The sequence below is a fragment of the Equus asinus genome, chromosome 1, assembly GCF_041296235.1.
Source record: "Equus asinus isolate D_3611 breed Donkey chromosome 1, EquAss-T2T_v2, whole genome shotgun sequence".
NCBI lineage: Eukaryota > Metazoa > Chordata > Mammalia > Perissodactyla > Equidae > Equus > Equus asinus.
In genome coordinates this window covers 202,278,244-202,299,889 of record NC_091790.1, presented here as the reverse complement: position 1 = coordinate 202,299,889, position 21,646 = coordinate 202,278,244, and the positions used below count along the sequence as shown (strand labels likewise).

Below are 21,646 nucleotides of genomic sequence, written 5' to 3'. Positions count from 1 at the left end.
GGAAGCTCAGGGAGGGAGGGTCCCGAGGTGATGACTTAAAGAGACAGAAGCATTTGCCAGTGCCCTGGTGGGTATCTGACGTTTCCACTGGGAAACCACCCCCCTCACTGTGGACTATGATGACGTTTTCAAAAAGTCCTGTGACACCAACATCTTGTCTCCCAGTAGGGAAGAGCGTTTTAGGTTTCTGAGGCCTGTTTTCACTTCTGTCCTTTGACCAATAATCTTATACCCTTTTGCTTTTTATTTATTTTCCTGTAAAATGGCCTCTTGAGGGTCTCCTCCCCAGGACAGGAATCCTTGACATGAGTGTGGACAGTGCTACCAGTGTGGACCTATCTGCCAGGAACATCACATGCAACTCTCATCATTCTCAAAGAAAAAGAGCTGTTTTCCAGCTGTTAAAAATAGCACAGCAGGTAGAGGATGGAAATTTTTCATACAAGGCTTAGTCTGTCCATCTCTGTTGGCATCTCCAACCCAAGTTACTGTCTCTCCTCTCAAGAGGGTCTTGAGAAAGGTGAGTAAAACGTGTGGAGGGAAGGCCACCACAGGATCATGGTGAAATGGGTCCTGGAGCTGGTTAGGTCATTAACAGGCCATGTGATTGTGCTTAACTCCCTTGAACTCTCTGGAATGGACTCTCCTGTATGTAGTGAGGACATTAACTTAACCTGAATCTGATTGGCGGGGTCTGATTTTCACCCATTCTTGCCAGCTCATTATCTGCAGTGAATTACCCAGCTCTCACTGAACTCCACTTGTTTGTATTCCCCCAGCTTTATTGAGATAGAATTGACATACAACATTGTGTAAGTTTAAAGTGTACAGTGTGTTGGTTTGATAGACGTACATATTGCAGAAATGATCACCACCGTAGCACTAGCTGGCGCCTGCACCATGTCACGTAATTACCATTTCTTTCTGGTGGTGAAGACATTTATGCTTTCTTAGCAACTTTCAAGGATATAATCTAGTATTATTAGCTGTAATCACTGTGCTGTCCATTAGATCTCCAGAACTTAGTCATCTTATAACTGGAAGTTTGTACTCTTTGACAAATATCTCCCCATTTCCCTCCATCCCCCAGCCTGTGGTAACTACCATTTTACCCTCCATTTCTATGAGTTCAGCTTTTTAAAATTCCACATAAGAAAGCATGGTATCATACAGTATTTGTCATTGTCTGTCTGACTGACTTCACTTAGCAAATGCCCTTTGGGTCCATCCATGTTGTTGCAAACCACAAGACGTCCTTCTTTTGCATGGCTGAGTAATGTTCTATTAAGTATATGTACACCACGTCGTCTTGATCCATTCATCCGTCCCACTCTAACAGGTATGAGGTGATATCTCCTTGTGGTTTTGGTTTGCATTTCTCTAATGATTGGTGATGTTGAGCACCTTTTTGTGTATCTCTTGGCCATTTGTTTATCTTTGGGAAATGTTCATTCAGTTCCCTTGCCCATTTTTTAATTGGATTGCTTGCTTTTTACTATTGAGTTGTGTGAGTTCCCTGTATATTTTGGATGTTAACCCCTTATCAGACATATGATTTGTAAATAGTTTCTCCCATTCCATAGGTTACCTTTTCATTTTGTTGATGGTTTCCTTTGCTGTGCGAAGCTTTTTAATTTGATGTAGTCCCACTTGTTTATTTTGGCTTTTTTCGCCTTTGCTTTTGGTGTCACATCAAAAAACTTATTGTCAAGACCAACGTCAAGGAACTTACCACCTATGTTTTCTTATAGGAATTTTACGGTTTCTGGTCGTATGTTCAGGTCTTAACTCATACTGAGTTGATATTTGTGTATGGTGTAAGACAGGAGTCCAATTTCGTTCTTTTGCACATGGCTATCCAGTTTTCCCAACATCATTTATTGAAGAGGCTATCCATTTCCCATTGTGTTTATACTTGGCTCATTTGTCAATAAATTTATTGCCCATATATACATGGGTTTATTTCTGGGGTCTCTGTTCTGTTCTGTTGATCTGTTTGTCTGTTTTTATGGGAATACCATGCTATTTTGATTAGTATAGTTTTGTAATATAGTTTGAAATTAGGAAGTGTGATGCCTCCAGCTTTTTTCTTTTTTTTAAGACTGCTTTGGCTATTCCGGACCTTTTGTGTTTTCATACAAATTTGGGGGTTGTTTTTTCTATTTTTGTGAAAAATGCCATTGGAATTTTGATAGGGATTGCATTGAATCTGTAGATCACTTTGTGTAGTATGGACATTTTCACGATATTAATTCTTCCAATCTGTGAGTACAGAATATCTTTCCATTTCTTTGTGTTGCCTTCAGTTTCTTTCATCAATGTCTTATAGTTTTCAATGTACAGCTCTTTTACCTCCTTGGTTAAATTTATTCCTAGGTATTTTATCCTTTGCGATGCTATTGTAATGGGATTGTTTTCTTAATTTCTCTTCCTGATAAGTCATTACTAGTGTATAGAGACACAACTGGTTTTTGTATATTGATTCTGTATCCTGCAGCTTTGCTGAATTTGCTTATTAGTTCTCACAGCTTTTTGGTGGAGTCTTTAGGATTTTCTATATGTAAAATCATGTCATCTGCAAATAGAGACAATTTTACTTCTTCCTTTCTGATTTGGATGCCTTTTATTTCTTTTTCTTGCCTAATTACTCTGGCTGGGACTTCTAGTACTATGTTGAATAAAAGTGGAAAGAGTGGGCATCCTTGTATTTTTCTTGATCTTAGAGGAAAAACTTTCAGCTTTTCAGTGTTGAGAATGATGTTAGCTATGGGCTTGTCATATAGGACCTTTATTATGTTCAGGTGTGTTCCCTTTTTACTCAGTTTGTTGAGAGTTTTTATTGTGAATGGATGTTGAATTTTGTCAGATGCTTTTTCTGTGTCTGTTGAGATGATCAGACGATTTTTATGCTCCATTTTGTTAATGTGGTGTATCACATTGATTGGTTTGTGGATGTTGAACCATCCTTGCATCCCTCTCCATCTTGTGTTTGAACAGTGTCTTTTCTTGTCTAATTGCCCTAGTTAGAACCTCCTGTACAAAGATGAAATTAAGTGACAGGATCAGATATCCTTGTCTTATTCTAGCAGGAAAGCTTTCAGTCTTTCATCATTAAGTGTAGTACTAGTCGTGGGATTTTCAAAGATGCCTTGTACCAGGTTTTAGAAGTTTCTTTCTCTTCCTAGTTTGTTGAGTGTTTTTATTATGAAAGGCTATTCAATTTTGTCAAATGCTTTTTCTGAGATGATCATTTTTTTCTAATTTATTTTATTCATATGGTTTATTACATTAATTGATTTTTGGACATTAAGCCAATATTGCATTCCTGGGATAAACTTCTGTTGCTCATGGTGTATATTCCTTTTTATATTGCTAGATTCTCTTTGCTAGTATTTTGTTGAGGATTTTTGCATCTATGTTCATAAGAGATACTGATCTGTAGTTTTATTGTGCTGTCTTTTTCTGGTTTGGTATCAGGATAATACTGGCATCATAGAATGAGTTGGGAAGTATTCCTCCTCTTGTATTTTTTGGAAGAGTTTGTGAAGGATTGATGTTAATTCTTCTTAAATGTTCAATAGAATTCACCAGTGAAGCCATCTGGGTCTGGGTTTTTCTTTGTAGGTAATTTTTTTTGTTCGTAATTGAATCTGTTTATGTGTTACAGGTCTATTCAGATTTTATATTCCTTCTTGAGTCAGTTTTGGTAGTTTATGAATTTGTCCATTTCATCTAAGTTACCTGATTTTGTTTGTATAGATATTTCCAGCTGTAAACTTTCCTCTAAGCATTGCTTTAGCTACACCACTTAAGTTTTGCTATGTTGTTTCTTAATTTACATTCATCTCAAGGTATTTATAGTTCCCCCTTTTGATTTCTTCTTTGACTCACTGGTTATTTAGGATTGTGTTGTTTAATATCCACATGTTACCGAATTTCCCAATTTGTTTTCTATTGTTCATTTCTAATTGCACTCCCTTTCGGCTGGTGAGCATACTATGTATGGTTTCAAGCCTCTTAAATTTATTGAGGCTTATTTCATGGCCTCACAAACAGTCTCTTTAGGAAAATGTTCCTTGTGCGCTTGAAAAGAACATATATTGTGCCGTTGTTGGGTGGAGCATTCTGGTGTTAGACCTAGTGGATTTATAGTGTTGTGGTCACATCTTCTACATCTTTGTTGACCTTCTGATTAGTTGCTCTACGCATTATTCAAAGTGGGGTATTGAAATCTACAGCTATTATTGTTGAATTGTCTATTTCCCTTCTGTTATTTTTTGCTTCATGTGTTTCAGGGCTCAGTTGTTAAGTTCATATATGTTTATAATTGTTATATCTTCAGATTCATTGATTCTTTCTTCTGCTGGTTCAAATCTGCCATTAGAGCCCCTCTAGTAAATTTTTCATTTTCAATTATACTTTTCACCTCCATCATTTCTATTTTGTTCATTTAAAAAAAGATTTGTATCTCTTTCTTTTTCTTTTTTTTTGGCTGAGGAGGGTTCACCCTGAGCTAACATCTGTTGCCAGTCTTCCTCTGTTTTGTACGTGAGCTGCTGTCACAGCCTGGCTGACAGACGAGTGGTGCAGGTCTGTGCCCGGGAACCGAACCCGGGCTGCCTAAGCGGAGAGCACTGAACTTAATCACTAGGACACCAGGGCTGGCCCTCTATGTCTTTCTTGATATTCTCTATTTGATGAGATAGTGTCATTATAACTTCTTTTATTTAAGTGCGCTTTCCTTCAGTTCTTTAAACATGTATAATTGCTGCTTTGAAGCCCCATCTTTAAATCCAATATCTGGGCCATCTCACAGGCAGCTTCTGTTGCTTGTGTTTTTTCTGGTGATAGATTACACTTTCCTGTTTCTGTCTCTTATAGTTTTCATTAAAAGCTGGGCATTTTAAGGAATACAGTGTAGCAATTCTGGGTACTGATTCACCTTCTGCTTTTCTAGGGCTCGATTTGCTGCTGTTGGCGTATTTGCCTGGTGACTGGGCTGGACTCTTCCAGTGAGGTCTGTTTCCCCTGCAGCGTGAAGCCTCTGGTGTTCGTCCTCAGAGGGTGCAGCCTGGAGCCTGCACACAGTCACCTGGAGTGAGAGCAGTTTAAGCAGTGCTCTCTCTGACTGTCTCCTTCCTGCTCTCTCTGTTAACCTGTGTGTCTCTGTTGGTTTTACACCTGGCTGTTAGGCTTGCTAATTACCCCCTGATTGCTCTCTTGTTTTTGACAATGACCTTGGGCATAAATTGCTCCATCTGATCTGATTAAATTTTGCTTCCTCTGCAGGGGTAGTTTTTGTGATCAGTCTTTCAGGTTTTCTCTGACCCTGGAGGGACTGTTCTTACCTGTCTGTCTTCCTGGTTCTCTCTGGCAAACTTGCTGCCCTGTGGTTTCTCCTGTGGCTCTCAGACTCCTCTAAATTGCTTACCATGAAAATTCATTGTTTTCAAGAGTACCCTTGACTTGAACTTCCCACACTCTGTTTAAAATAAAGTTATTTCCTTTGGGGAGAGCTGAGGAGTTCTCTGTTGTTATCGACTTCTTTTCATTCTAAACAGAATCTCTGAGCCAGAGCTCTGGGCCCAGAGCAGAAGACAGTAGTCTCTGGTCTTCTCAAGTTTCCTCTCCCTGCATGGAACCTCCATCATGTGAGGGAGCTGCAGTGTGGGCAGTTGGGGTCCCAGTAATTTTAGCCTGTTGTGCCTGGGACAGAGCCCCTGCCCTGTGAACAGAGGAGCAGTAGGGTGCTGTTGGCGGCACTTACCAGGAGTCCCCTCTGCAATTCATAGCTGGAGGGGATGGTCACTGCTTCCAGTCTGCCCCTATCTGTAGGATGCTCTTGATGAGCAGCTAAAGGGAGAGGGAGCCCCGTCTTCTTGCCCACACCTGCCCAGAGTGGAGTTTCCTTCAGGCTGAGCTGAGGATGGGTTGGGGAAGGAGGAATTAGGTCATGGCTCAAGTACCACACAGAGTCTCACTGTTCTTACTAAGATTTATCAGGTTTTAAAAAAATAAATATTTCTTCATTTGCTCTATGGGCTTCAGACAACTTTTAGAGAGTTTAAATTTTAGAAGAATAATTTTCACCTGTTCTGGTTATTCCACTAGCAATGTCTGCAGGATTCTTCATGGTCCTTTCTGGAAGTGGAAACCATGTCAGTAGTTGTAGATTAAACTTTGGCCACATTGCTAGCTCCTTTCTGCTTTCTTCCTGCTGAGTACATGGATTTTCTATAGTTTAGTTTTCCCTTCTTGTGGTTCTTTATTGCAATTGAATGAAATACTGCAAAATGGGAACCTAGGAGGCAGCTGCCGTTCTCTTCCAGATTGCTATCTTTATCTGTAGTCCTTGGTTTTCCACTAAATGCAAATATGTTATACATGCAGAGGATACGAGAAATGTTGGTGCCTCCTTATGTTTCTAAATAATCGTTAATTGTCTTTCACAGCTTAGAGATGAGTCATTTAAGTACAATTTTCAAGTTATGCTTCTTCATGATAAACAATAGTCAAAAAGAATGAGGCTGCTCAGCTGCTAGTTGGCTCTTGAGGCTTTGAGAACTTCATTGTTAGAATTTTGGAACATGACAACCTGCATATGCACCTGTTCCAGTTTAGAGCAGAGCTTCTCTTGCTGAGCTCATGTCAGAGTCAAAGTGCCTGCTGTTGTGCCTGCTCTGAACGAGGCCCTGGGTGGGTTTGGAGGCTCACAGGAAAACTCTGCCACTTCGTCCTCAGGCAGCAGCAGCCTGAGGAGGGTCCGAAAAGGAGCCTGAGCACAGTTCGGAGCGACCTCCATGGTGTGATTTCTCCTTGGCCCAGTCTTTCTACCCTCATTCCTTCTGAACGCTGCAGCAGGTACAAACAAGGGGACATGGCCCTGCGACCCAGCCTTTCCAGCCTGTGCTTTGACCACAACTCTCTGTGCAGAATAAGACAGAGTCAGGAGGAGGAGAGGCAGGAAGTGGCTGTGGCTGAGGCAGGATGCCTGTTTTTCTGTGCACAAGTGAATTTACAAAACATCATGGGGTTGCTCATTTCTTGAAAATATAGGAGATTATGAGAAAAAAATGTGTTCTGATATGCTGAGATATGCATTACAATTGTTCTCTTTACTCCTTGTTAAATTTTATTTATAGAATTTATCACGAGCACTAAAGCACTTAAGAACACTCTCTTAATGCAAGGATTGGAGTGAAGCAACAAAAGATGTCAGATTGAAACCAAAAGGAAAAAATGAAGATCATAGCAGAAATTGTGCAGACTAAATTGCAAATCCCAGAAAGGAGGGAAGTTACTGAGCGCTGTTGGGTGGTCATGGCGGCCTCTGAATCCTTTCCCCGATTCCTGTCCTCCTAGGCAGCCTCTTCTTCTTCCACTAGGTTCCTGGAATGGCTAAGAGTTCAGGCATATGCAGGCAAACCTTGTGGGCTTTGGAGGGATGGGACTAAAAAGCCTGGTAGCCGAGAGAGGAAGGGAGCCGTGGGTGTGTTGAGAGCAGCAGGAAGCTGTGGGGGAAATGCCTGATTCTTTGCTTCTTGCTTTCTTGGCTGTTGGTGCCAAAGGGTAAATGACGTTGACTCTGTCACTGTCTGTAACTATACGTTTCCCTGATGACCCTAGGGACTCAAACGCCCTGGGAGAAGGGCCTGTGCTCATATTGCTCCCTCTCACCAGACTGCTTAAGCCAAGAGCCCCAGCCCTTGTGGTCTCCCTTTGAGGACAACTGCTTTCTATGCCACTGCTGGAGGTTTGTAGCTATAACCACCCAACGTCTCAGACGTAGCGTGAGTGAGCGGAGCTGGGCTCGTGATCGTGCCACTGGGAGAGTCTGGGAACTTGTTCTTATTGGATAAAGCCCGAATGTTATTGTCTGACACAGTTCCACAGCAGGCATCAGTCTGAGACAATCCAACACTGCCCCATCTTCACATCTGTAGAGATGCTGCGGCTCAGAGGGCTCGTGGCTTTTTTCGCTGAAAGCCGTAGGTCTTGCTAGTGGCAGAATCAGATCCACACACTTTCTCCCTGAGCACACAGCCTATATTAGAGGGAGACGCCCAGTGCTGCTGGCCTGATATGCAACTCCAGTACTGAAGCTCATGGAACAAAACAGGCGCCATTGGGGGAACAGAGGGACCCCAAGTGAGGTTGAACTACTCAGACAGGGTAGTAATCCTTTGCAGCCAGGGTAGCCTAGGAGGAAGGCTCCTGGATATTTAGATGCATCACAGCTTGTTGTGTCTTATTGTGAGGGGACAATGCTCCCCTCCCCCTTTTCTTTTAGATAAAACTGTTCTTTTGTGTGAGTTTGGTATCCTGGAAGAGCGTGAGCTCGGCTCTTGCTGGTGGGACTGGGCCGTGCTGGGAGGCGGAGGTGGTCTGATGACCCTCAGCGCAGCCCATCCGGGAGTCTGCCTGTGCCCCTCATGAGTCAGGAGGCCTCAACTGCACTCTCAGGACTTGAGTCCCTCTGTCCCTCTTTAAAAGAAACGGTTTTTTGTTTTGGTTTTGGTGTTGAATAAATTGTTGACAAAAACTAAACTCCCCTGAGAATTTTAAAGCTAAATTCTCTGAGGAAGCCCCAGCGTCTCTCCTCCCTGAGATTCCATGGTCATCTGGGCCTGCCGTGTGGGTGGGACTGAGGGAGAAGGTGTGCTCGTAAGGTTGCACTGCTCAGATTGCGCAATGCAGAAGGGGAAATCTTTGAGTCATTAAGAGGATGGAACGAACCGCAGGCAGGAGATGAGGTGTAGGAAGGATAAGGTGGTGCATTAGATTCTCAGGGCTGCCGTGACAGATCCCTGCACACTGTGTGGCTTAACACAGCAGAAAGGTGTTGTCTGTTAGTTCCGGGAGTCCCAAATCAGAGTGTCGCAGAGCCTTGCTCTCTCTGAAGGCTCCAGGGGAGGACCCCTCCTTGCATCTTCACAGCTTCTGGTGGTTCCTGGCAATTCTTCGCATTCCTCGGCTTGTCGGTGCGTCACTCCACTCTCTGTCCTCATGCATTTTCCCGCAAGCTGCCAAGAGAACCCAGGCTGCACCATCCACACTTTGCTCGGACACCTCCTCAGCTAAATATTAAAGTTTCTTGCCTATGGGTTAGGCTTTCCACCCAGTGGTAGAGCATAATTCAACCAACTTCTCGGCCACTTTATAGCAAGTATCACCTTTCCTCCAGTGTCTGATAACGTGTTCCTCTTGGATCTGAGATCTGACCAGAAGTACCCTTAATGTTCGCTTGTCCACCAATAGTCTCTTCAAGGCAATCTAGGACTTTTCTGTCCTGCGCCTCAAAATTCTTCCAGTTTCTGTCCATTACCCAAATTCAAAACCACTTCCACATTTTAGGTATTTTTTACAGCAGTACCCCACTTCCTGTACCAAAACCTAAGATAGTTTCCATGGGCTGTTGTCACAAATGGGCACGAACTGGGTGGCTTACATCAGCAGAGATCGGTCGTCTCAGAGTTGGAAGGTAGAAGTCCAACACCGAGCTGCTGTTGGGGCCGCGCTGTCTCTGACGCCTCTGGGAGGATTCTCCTTTGCCTCCTCCAAGCTTCTGGAGGCTGCTGGCCATCCTGGGCCTTCTTTGGCCTGTAGATGTGTCACTCCAATCTCTGCCTCTGTGGTCACCTGTTGTTCCCCTCTGTGCGTCTGTGTCCAAATTTCCCTCCTTTCATATTGATACAGTCATTGGATTGGGGCCCCCCTTAGTGACCTCATCTTAAATGGATTACTTGCAAAGACCCTACAAGGTCACAGTCTCAGGTACCAGGGGTTAGAACTTGACCCCATCTTTGGAGGACACAATGCAACCTCTAACAGGTGGTCAAGGAGCAGTGTATGCAGTTGGAGGGTGAAATGCCCCGATCTCTGTCTTCCCAGGCCTAGTTGTAGTTAGTAGGTGAAACCCGTGTAAATAGTTTTCTCTCATCACTGGTGCTTGGCTGACTTCTACTGCCCAGGGCTTTGAGTCCCCGTTCCTTGGCCTGGTATTCGACAGTCTTTACATTCTGTCTGAACTTTTCTTTCAAGGGCAATCTTCCTCCACTCCTCCCCTTCAGAAGGACCTAATACAGTGTTTCAGTGGAGCTCTGCTTACCTAAATTTCCAGTCCTGGTTCCTGTTAATATCTGTTTTACACTGTTGTAAGGAATGAAGGAGAGAATGATATAAAGCCCAGTGCCTGGAACACAGTAGGCCCTTAAAATGCTGGTAGTCCCCTCTCTCCAGAGTGTTTGCTGATCTCTGCCCGTGTCCAGCATATCTCCACCTCCAAGGCTTTGCTCATGCTATTTCTCCCTCTCTTTCCTGTGAAAGTGAAATTTTCAAACAAACAATTTCATGACTCTTGTGCAAATATAAAATAAACACATCAAAGATTTTGCTCAACTCATTGACTAAAGGGAACCTGTAAGACATTATCATTGATTCAAAGAGCATTTGAGAATCTAGAGTTAGCGTCCAAGACAGTCATAAAATGTAACTTTTGGGTTATACATTCGACCAGACAGAAAATTATATTCATATCTATAAGTTTATATGAAGCTTTTGTCATATGTCCATGAAAGATCCATGTTTCCCTGGAGGGATCCAGCTCCAAGGACACTTTACGCCCAACACCTGTGTCGCTTTTGTTCCGAGGCCGCCCTTCGCCTGCAAGAGGCAGTTCTTCTTGTGCATTTGGGGAGCCAGGAGACCATTTAAACCAAGACTTCTGAGCGCAGGGGTATAAATAATCCGGATCCTGCCCTGGTAGACATTGTGTGAAAGCGCTGAACTTCCTTTTCATGCGGGTACCACGTCGGGGATGAGCGAGTGGAGAAAACCCGGGAAGCCTGAGCAACATCCAAAGCCAGGAGTTAACTTGAAGGAGACCATTAAAAAGTGGAAGTTACTAAGAAAATTTTTTTTGGTGGCAAGGTGGAGGGCTGCTGGTTTCGTCACCCATGATCTATTGACCCTCCTGCTGAACGACAAACTGGGTCAGGCCCAGTGTCTGTCGCTGCATTGGTCCTTGGCCTAAGGAAGGGCTGTTTCCTGGCAGAAGTTTGTGATTTTTCTTCTTTTAAGGACTTAAGAGGGAGGTGTTTTCAGATGCAGAGGCGAAGGATGAGAAACTGAGCCAGAAATCAACAGACTCCTAGAACTCTCATATCTGCTAATTAGGTACGGTCCTTCTCGGCCTTGGAGGACGACCCTCTGCAGTGGATAGAAAACGTAAAGTAAAGGTTTCCAAGCTTTCCACCTCTCCCTGTAGGGCCTTCAGTTCTATTTACGTATTTGGGGACTGCTGTAGACTGAGTTGTGTCCCCGTCCCCCATCCTCCACATTCATATGTGAAAGCCTAACCTCCAATGTGATGGTATTTGGAGATGGGGTGTTGTGGAGGCAAGCAAGTTTAGATGAGGCCATGGGTGTGGGGCCCTCAGGATGGGATCAGTGCTCTTACAAGAAGAGACACAAGAGAGCTTGCTTTCTCTTTCCACCCTGTGTGGACAAGTGAGAAGGCAGCCGTCTGCAAGGCAGGAAGTGAGTCCTCACCAGGGAAGTGAATTGGCCTGCACCTTGATCTTGGAATTCCCAGCCTCCAGAATTGTGCAAAATAAATTCTTGTTGTTGAAGCCACCCAGTCTATGATATTTTCTTGCGGCCATCTGAGCTGCCTAAGACAGGCAACTATGACATGAAATCCCACAGTAGGTGAGCTTAGGGAGGGTAATCTATGACCTGAGACTAGTATCAAGAGTTCTCTTACTACTACTAGCTAACACTTATTGATCACTTACTATAATCTGACTACCATTCTGACCACTTCATATATACTACTTTATTTAATTTCACAACCACCCCATGAGGGAGGTACTCCATTGTAAAGATTAGGAAAGTGAATTGCAGAGAGGTTAACCTACCCGATTGTGGTCAGCTGAATACTGGCCCACAAAGACAGCCATGTCCTAATCCCCAGAACCTGTGCATGTCAGTTACCTTATTGCAAAGGGTCTGTGCAGATGTGATGGAGTTCATGATTTTGACGTGGAGACATTATCCTGGATTGTCTGAGTGGGCCCTAGATGTAATCACCCAGGCCTTAAGAAGAGGGAGGCAAGCAGGAGATGTGTGTCTGGCTCTCCTCTAGACTCACACATACGCAGCTTCATCAAGGTTAGCTCCTTGGGAATGTGACCTGAACAGTTGCACAGGGTCCCGTGCTTAGAAGGGCCCCTCACTTGATTTCATGTTCTCTGGATGTCATCTTAAAATTCTTAATGATTTTTGAACAAAGGGCCTGGCATTTTCATTTTGCACCAGACCTTGTGAATTACATAGCTGGTCCTGATCTGTGTCTTTATTGCAAGTCAGTAAAGTGTTACCTGTGGCTCTTCCAGGTGACCCAAGGCATTAACATCAGTAATTGACCCAATGATATCGACCAACAATATGGTCATTAGCAGCATAATTTCCAAATCTAGCCGCTTCCCTCCCTGGGCGGCTACCCTCTAGTGAGCTACTTTCTGCCACCTCTGGTCCTCTTAGTACCTACTCTCCAGCTTGTACATTGCCTAATCCAGTTTCTCAATGTGGTGAATCAAAATGTATAATTGAAAACATAATAGTTTTATGGAGATGCAATAGACAACTGGAAGGGCTGGTCAACCATTAGAGCTTTGACAACCTGCCTCTAATCTCAGAGCAGGTTGGGACCATCCACTGGGTAAACCTAGGAAAATCTCTCTCTGCCTGGGCCTTGGGTAGGAGAAAGTAGGAAGGTTGGGAGGGAAAGTAGAGTCTGCTCTCCAGGTGCATCTTTACTTGTCAGGTGATACATATTTCCAAGCTTGCAAGAAATGTTGGAAGAAAACTAGAGAAGCTGTGTGGTCATTGGAAGATGTTTTCCAGGCCTCATCTTCTTCTTTTTCTCTGGTTCCCAAAGGTTTAGACCCTTTGGCTTAGTTTCTGAGTGCTGTTAACTCCTGAATGAGTAACATGAGACCTTCCTGAAAGAGTGTAGTAAAAACCCACATTATACGGTCACTGGAAAGCATCCCCAGGCTCTAAACTTGGAAACACCAAGCCACATATCTGAGTTCTTTCTTCCCCGAATCACCCTGCAGTCTCTCACCCCACCCAGGGGAGATGAGCAGACATTGTGCCTGGCTTCCTGGGCCAGATGTGGGTCATTTAATAAGGCCCCTTTGGCTCCACCACTATAACCCAAAACAGCAAATGTAGCTTTGGAAATTCTGGTGCACTAGCAGGCACATGGAGAAAAAGCTTTCAACTTGCGAACACTGAAGCACCCACCAAATCATGAGGCAATGTTTCTGTCTCTTTAAAGGCAGAGAGTTCCTTCACTGGCTCCACCCAATCTGAGTTTCCTGACTCAGAGGTTTCAGAGGGTGCAAAGACTTTTCCCCCAGAGTTAAAGCAAAAGCACCATTTCAAAGAGCTTCTTTGGAGAGGAGTTGAGAACTCATCAACTCATTCAAAAGAAGGTGAGCCTGGCTGAGAAGAGGCTGCTGGGCCATAGAGCTGTGAGGGGCAGTAGGATCCAGGGAGTCTGCCGGGGGGTGGATTCTGGTCTGAGAGTGGTGGGAGAGATGTGGTGGTGGAGGGTAGGGTGGGGAGTGAGGAGACGGCGTCTGTCCATCTCCTATGTAACAGGACAAACTTGTGCTGTGTAGGGCACCTTCCATCCAGTTGCTTCTGTGATGGACATGAGTGCTGCCTGATAACCCACCCTCTTCCCTGACTAGGAAGTTAGTGTCCCCAGGGCAGGTCTTAGAGCAATTTAGAGACCACCTAGTCTAAATCCCTCTTTTTACTGAAAAAGAATCAGAATCCCAGAGTGTGGTGACTCTCCAGGGGTTACACAGGTCACTAACGGCAGAGGAAATTTGGAATTCGGTTTGCTGAATCCTTTCCAGTAGTTAACAGAGAGAAGCTGTGTCCCCAGCAGTGTAAGAGATGAGGTGAGGAGGGGAGAGGATCAGCTACGCTAAGGAAACAATATATGTGACGCCCTCCTCGTTCCTGCCTAATTACAGCCTTGCTGCCAGTTCTCGCTTCTGGAAAGAGTGGACTGTCTTCCCTGCCCTGCCCTGATCTCTCTCTGTCCTGATGCAGACTGAAATTTAGAGCCGTGCTCCTGAGGAGGAACTCAGAAGAGGCCGTAGTGTGCAGTCTTTAAGAGTGAGCGCGGTGGGGTCAGACAGACTTTGAACTGGATGCCCCTCTGCCCAAAACCTTTAGCACCATGACCTTGGGCAAGTTTCCCAGCATTTTTGAGCCACATCAACTTCCTCACTTAAAAAATTAGAATAATAAAATTAGCTTCGTTGCAGATCATTTTTTGGGAGTAAATGAGATAATGTGCGGAACATATTTTTCATGGTGCTTAGTATACAGTGTATGTTCAGGAGTAGTTATACTGCACACAGGTTAAGTTCTTTATTATGGAAAAGTTTGAACTTATTCAGAGATAAAGAGAATAATATAAGGAACTTTCCTGTGCCTATACCCAGATTCATCAGTTATCAATTGAAGCAGTTTTGTTTCCTCTATTACTCAGCACTCTCTATCCTCCTCAGATCATTTTCAAGTAAATATCCGACATGGCGTCACTCTATCAGTAAATATTTGAATATGTCTGTCTGAAAGATAAGGGCCATGTCAAAAATATTACCGTAATCAGACTTCAGAAAGCAACTAGAATTTTAAAAAATATTACTGATTATATTCAGACTTCTCTGATTGTCTCATAATTTTTAAAATTGTTTGATGTCAGATGTAAATAAGGTCCATAACTTGCAACTGTTCAATATTTCTTAAGTTTAGCTTAATATTAGGTTTTCACCTTCCTTGTTTCTTTCTCTAAAATATCTTTTTTTAAGAAAGGGGAAGTTTTTTGTCTAACAGACTTGGACAGTGTATGTTTTGTCGATTACATCCTCAAGATGTCATTTACCACGCTCTTCTAGTTGTAGCATTTTGTGTGAATTTATGTTTAGGGAGAGGCCTAATCAGATTCAGGTTTGACTGGTGTTTTGGTGGGACCGCTTCAGAGGTGCAGCTGTGAACTTCCATCAGAAGACGCGTGATGTCCTGTTGTCTCTCCTTCTGTGATGTTAGCAGACAGTGATGACTGCCTGGAGTAAATTTGTTTCACTAAGGGTCACAAATTAGGATATTCCATCATTCTTTCTTCATTTATTAGATAGAATAATCCTATAAAAAGAAACTTCCCCTCGGCAATCCTTTCATTTCCATGAGGTACAGTTATTATAAGGAAGACAAGAGAAATGTTTGATTCTTTCCCTTTTTGTCAATGTTCAGAATGATTAGATGCTCTCCTGGCAGACTCCAAGGAGAGCAAGTGACTTCTTTTCCGAAGGTGGAACTGTTAGGAACTCCTAGATTTCAACACATTTGATATATTTCAATCCATTGGAATTATTATTCTTATTGACGCTCAAATGGTCTCATCTTTGTCCAGTGGGAGCCTCTTCAAGTTGGCTCTTGAGTCTCTTTGGTAAGATCCCAGAATTTTCGATAGTGTCCTGGCTTTCTAGTATGACAAGGTGGTCTAGGGTCAGCTTGTACATTTCCTGGCCCAGACCCGGAATCAGTTCTTCCTTCTCAGAACCCTAATTTTTTGTTGGTGGGAAATGGCATTTGAAGACCACAATCTGGGCACTAAGGGTACTTGTTGCTACTGGGCTCATTGTTATTTTTATGCCTTTACAATGGACTTCAAAACTAGACACACACACAGACAACTAAGGATCGGATTCCTTAAAACAATTTATGATTTTTGCAAATTATTATATAGTGCAATGATTATAAATTGCAAATTATGCAATTTATGCAGGGTTTTTTGGCCTTAAGGTATTTCCCACTAGGGATGGACAATGAGATTACTGCATTTTCAAGTCTCTTGGACCAATTCTTTCTGTGTCTCATCTACTACACACACACAGTTAGGTTCATTCGTTTCATTTGCTTTTAATTTTTACTGGTATTTTTTAAATGTAATTTTTGTTGTATAATTATGTAAACTATTCACGTGGATTCAAGATCAAATGTAGCAAATCTGAATATATCCAAAAAAGTCTAGTTTTCATCTTTTATCCCTGGTTCCTCCCCCTGTTCCTCCCACTCCGTGTAAGTAACGCTTTGTTTCTTTAGTTTTCAGATTAGCCAGCCCCGGCGCTCTAGTGGTTAAGATTTGGCGGGTTCATTTCTTGGTCAGGGAGCCACACCACTGTCTGTTGGTGTCATACTGTGGCAGCTGCATGTTGCTGTGATGCTGAAAAGCTGTGCCACTGGCATGTCAAATAGCAGCAGAGTCACGAGTGGCGGACAGGTTTCAGCAGAACTTCCAGACTAAGACAGACTAAGAGGAAGCACAGGGCCACCTAATTCTGAAAAACTAGCCATGAAAACCCTGGGAATCACAGTGGAGCATTGTCTGATGTAGTGCTGGAAGGTGAGGGTGGCACCGAAAGACCAGGCAGAGTTCTGCTCTGCTGTCCACAGGTTTGCCAGGAGGCAGAATTGACTCCATGGCACTAACAACAAAGTTTTCAGATTATCCTGGCGTTGCTTTCTCCTATGTTTGAAAATATACATCTTATATTTTATATGTGTAGTTCGTATTCCTCCCTTTAGAGAAGCGGTAGTGAACTGTACATCACTTTCTTCACTTTGCTTTTTTTGCTTGATGATACATCCTGGAGACCTCTCTATACTGGTTTATAGAGATAGTGCTCATTCCTTTTCACAGTTGCAGAGTACTTCACTGTGTGAATACCTAGGTTTATTCAACCAGTGCCCTAATGATGGGCCTTTGATAGGGTTTTGGTCTTTTGCTATTACAAATAGTGGTGCAGTGAATAGCCTTGTCCATAATATTTGTCTGTATTTTTGTCAGTGTAGCTTTGGAATAAATCCTAAAATTGGGACTTCTGGTCAAAGGGTAAATGCAGATGGACTTTTGCAAGATGCTGCTAACTTCTCCTCTGTAGTCGGGGCTGCCTTTCCACTCCCTCTGGCCGTGTGGGAGAGCACCCGCTTCCCCTGTACCTTTACCAACAGATTGTGCCAGCCGACTTCTGGATTTCTGACAAAGCTGTAGGTGAGAAGTAGTGTCTCAGGGTAATTCTAATTTATTTATTTTGTTTTTTCTACATTTTGACTTATTTTTCTCTATTTTGAAGGAATGTGAATATCTTTTCATATATTCAAGGGACATTTACGTTTCTTTTCTTCTTTGAACTATTTATTCATGTCTCTTGCTCCATTTTCTATGAAGCTGTTGGTCTTTTGTTTCTCTCCTTTTCGATTTTCTTTGTCTAATAGGGGAATTAACCCTCTTGGATTTAAGTTGGAATTTTTTCCCCCTAGTTTGACATTTGTGTTTTAATTTGTCTGTGGTGATTTTTGCCTCAAATTGTCTTTTAGATTTTAATGTAATCAAATTTATGAGTCTTTTTCCTTCCTCTGTTTCAAATTCTAGCAATATTTCCCCTGCCCTCAGGTTACAAAGAATTCATCCGTGTTTCTTCTATTATTTATAGGGATTTGTGTCTTACATTTCAATTCTGATCTACTTGGAATTTGAATGGCATGAGGAAACGGATGCAGTTTCATTTTTTCTGTCAGGTTATGTAGTTATCCCGGTGTTGCTTATTAGTCCATCTTTTTTCCCATTGGTGTGAGATGTTGCCTTATTGAATATAAATGTAGCATAATATAATCAAATTGAATATAAGTGAATATAGTATGATCAATTTGGTCTATTTGTGAATTTTCTGATTTTGTTTCCCTGTTCTGTCTCTCTTCGCATGCACTGACATCATACTGCTTTAATTATACAAACCAGAATGTTTTACTCTCTGGTAGAGCTCTTCTTCCTTCATGGTTCATCTTTTTCTTGGTTGCCCAGCTAATTTTGTTAATTCTTCATCCAACTGAACTTTATAATCAACTATTTTAGCTGCAGAAAAAAAGTAATGGCGTAATTTTTAAAATTTATATTTATATAAAATCATATTAAAAATATCTATTAATTCCAATTTAATGAAATGCTTTAAACATGAATCAGTGTTGAATTTGGTTAAATGTCTTTTCTGCATTAAGGTAATTTTCTTCTTAATCTGTTAATGAGATGTGTTGTAACAATCAATTTTTCTCATATTGAACCACCCTTGTATTTCTGAATAAATCACACTTAATCATTTATTACTTTTAGTGTCCAATAATATATTTAGGATGTTTGTATCAATATTCACAAATGAACCATGTCTGTAGTTTTATTTATTGGTGAAATCTTTGTTAGCCTTTGGGGTCAATATCATCCTTGCTTCATGAAAAGAATTGAAAGTTTTCATTCTTTTTTATATGATCAGGAATAGTTTATGTAGCATCAAGCTGATCAGATCTTTAAAGGTTTAAATGAGTTCCCCTGTGAAGCCATCTATCTGGACCTGTTATTTTTTTGTGGGGAAACTCCTTAACTCCTTTCTCTATTGTGTCTTCCATAGTAGTTGAACTGTTTCATCTTTCTGTCTCTACTGGGATAAATATGGATAATAGACTATTACAAATTTTCAGGGAGGAGAAGAAAGACAAGAGAATTGGAAATGGTTCCTACTTCCCCAAATTAACCCTATTTCTCTTCTTCTCAGCCTTCCTAACCTCAAGGTCTTGTGGGTACCTAAGTCCCAGATCCCCTGAACATGGCTGCTGCTCAGGACAACACTCTGAGGATTGTTCTTGTAGGGAAAACTGGAAGCGGGAAAAGTGCAACAGCAAATACCATCATTAAGAAGCAACTATTTGCTTCTAAAATTTCTGCTCACGCTGTTACCAAGAAGTGTCAAAAAGCATCCCGGAAATGGAAAGGGAGGGACCTTCTTGTTGTTGACACCCCAGGGCTCTTTGACACCAAGGAGAAACTGGAGACCACCTGTAGGGAAATCAGCCGGTGTGTCCTCTTCTCCTGCCCTGGGCCTCACGCCATCGTCATGGTTCTGAGGCTGGGCCGCTACACACAGGAAGAGCAGAATACCATCGCATTGATCAAGGCTCTCTTTGGGAAGGCTTCCATGAAGCACATGATCATCTTGTTCACTGGCAAAGATGATTTGGAGGGTCAGAGACTAAGCGACTTTATAGCAGAGGCAGATGTGAAGCTGAGAAGTGTCGTCCAGGAGTGTGGGGACCGCTTCTGTGCCTTCAACAACAGAGCAGACGAAGCCGAGAAGGAAGCTCAAGTGCAGGAGCTGGTGGAGCTGATAGAGAACATGGTGCAGAAGAACAGAGGGACTTACTTTTCAGACGCCATATACAAGGACACAGAGCACAGGCTGAAACAACAGGCAGAGATCTTGGAGAAAATCTACACTGATGAATTAAACCATGAAATTGAACTAGTAGAAAAGGAATTTGCTGATAAACTGCAAGAAAAAGAGGAAAAACTTAAATCACTGAAGAAGAAATATGAGGAACGAATAAAAAATATAAGGCAAGAAGCCGAGAGTAATATATTCCAAGATGTTTTAAATGGGATTATGAAGATGCTTTCAAAAATATGGCATATGTTTTGGAAGTAATGTAAATTTCATTTTTTTCTTAATCTGCTATGATTTGTAATGTGGTGGATTATGTTTTCCAAAGATGGTTTCTACAGTGTCTCTTATCCTACTTATTCTTCTGCTATCTGACCTTGTTACTCCTTTCATTGAGTTAATGGATCTGTGCCCCTTACCCTGAAATTGGATGGACTTTGTGACTGCTTTGATAAATAGAGGATAGTTGAAGCAACACCATGTGACTGCTCAGGTTCAAGAGGGAATTGACTCATTGCTCTCTTGTCATGCTTGCCTTTGGAACTTGGCCACCATGTTGTGAGGGAGCCCAAGTTGCCCATGGGAAGGCCCACATACAAGGATTTCAAGTCATGGGCCCACTTCCCTGGATGATCTTTCATCTGCCAGCCTCGCAAATGAGGTAACACAGAAGTGGACTGTCCAGCTGCCAACTGAGCCACCTCTGATGAAGATGCAAAGAGCAAAGATGAGCCACTCACACTGAGTCCTGCCCAAATTGCAGATTCATGAGAAAAATAAAGGATTCTTGCTGTTTTAAACCACTAAATTGTGGGATGGTTTGTTATGCAGCAGTAGCTAACCAGAATTAAACATCTTCACAGCTCATCACCTACCACTCCCTGATCCCACCTGTCCCCCCTCACAGTGCCAAGAATCTTAAGAAGTTACAAAATTGGCATAATCAGGCAATGACCCATCACTAGAGTTCAAAGACTCAATTTAGGAAAATTCAAATAAGAAATCCTGCATAGGTTAAGTGTTAACACCACTGATTATGTGTGTTATTTCAGTCCACGTCTGTGAATACTTTGTTAGTGAAGCATCAGGCTTCTCTGGCAAGATTGTCCTGTGGTTCCTGGGGCTCTGGAGGTTGACAGGTCCTCTTATTGTTTTTCTCTCTTTTCTTTGTCAGGCACCATCCTAACTTCAACTGTCCCTGACTATGACTTAAAACTCTCTTCTGTGCAAAATACTTTCCATTTTCCTCTGCAGACCCACTCTTCACCCTTCTTCACTCTAGCTCTTTCCCTAGGAGGGGATCTCTGTGGACTCCACCAGTGGATCTCTTGCTTTCTGCCTTCTGCTTGGCTTCTGCCAATGAGAAGTCCAGGCAGGGGGTCTCTTGGGGGCAGACAAACAAGGTCAGGGTGTTTGTTCTCCTGCCTCTCTTCCTGTAGGGTCATCACTGACTAGCTGAAACCCGAAGCCCAAAGTCACAGCTCCTGCCCTGGTGGCCTCTCCACCCAGCTCTCCTTCTGGGCTCCAGTTTTCACTCACCCCTTAGGGTGAGGATGTGATCTCCTCACTGTCACCAGCACTCCCCCTGGTTGTTTCCAAACTCCATTCCACAGCTTGTAGGAAACCCCTTCACTCGACATTCCTCCAGGTCCCAAATTACAGCGGGCCATCTCTCCTGATAGAATCTGGATTGATCAATCATATGACACCCACTTCTTTTTCTCGTTCAGAGCATTCCTTGATCTTTACTTTTAAAAAATTCTCTCTAGTGTTTTCTTCCACCAGAAAAATCTCTCCTGACAGCTGAAATCTCTGGGACAAGATTACCCTCACAAACTGTGACATTGGCAGCGAGCAGATGAAAGGTTCTGTCTTGCTTAAATAATCGAGAATCTTCAAAGTTAGAGGGATGACTTTATATCATTTATAGTGATTGCAGATAAGCCAAATTCAAGTTGTTGGGATTTCTCCAGTTGTCCTTTATTTGGTCTGTGAACATGACCGAGAGTATTTACTGTATCAGTGGATTTTAGGGAGACAGGGAATAGAGAGTAAGTCGGGAGAAATAAGGTCCCAAATACCTGCTCATTCTAAGGTCATTACAAATGTTGTGAATGGAGTCAAGACAATGTGGAAGGAAATAACTGTGGTGAGAAAACACATTCATAATATATGTGAAACAGCACGGCTGACCCAACTGCTATTTGCCATAATGCAATTCTCCTGTTTAAAGGTTGTTTCTGGTGAGTGACACATCAGTGCAGAATCATCTCTAGAGAGCAGAGTAT

General features: G+C 42.6%; 1 protein-coding gene across 4 annotated transcripts; it reads left to right on the top strand.

Moving 5' to 3' along the window:
* The first annotated feature begins 13,369 nt into the window (after positions 1–13,369).
* On the top strand, positions 13,370–20,166 carry LOC106831082 (GTPase IMAP family member 7-like). 4 transcript variants are annotated; one of them, XM_044765783.2, is made up of 3 exons: positions 13,381–13,502; positions 14,055–14,199; positions 18,696–20,166. In XM_044765783.2, exon 3 carries the CDS (start codon positions 18,747–18,749, stop codon positions 19,620–19,622), a length of 876 nt encoding a protein of 291 aa, XP_044621718.1. In that variant the 5' UTR covers positions 13,381–13,502; positions 14,055–14,199; positions 18,696–18,746; the 3' UTR covers positions 19,623–20,166. The 4 variants fall into 4 exon arrangements, with proteins under 4 accessions (XP_044621717.1, XP_044621718.1, XP_070372055.1 ...); XM_044765782.2 differs by lacking the exon at positions 14,055–14,199 and having other exon boundaries at positions 13,370–13,502; XM_070515954.1 differs by lacking the exons at positions 13,381–13,502; positions 14,055–14,199 and adding an exon at positions 16,312–16,495.
* Positions 20,167–21,646: the final 1,480 nt, after the last annotated feature.

Bases quoted from the DNA above. Each gene is read 5' to 3' on its own strand.
- LOC106831082 (XM_044765782.2), top strand. From the start codon at position 18,747: ATGGCTGCTGCTCAGGACAACACTCTGAGGATTGTTCTTGTAGGGAAA.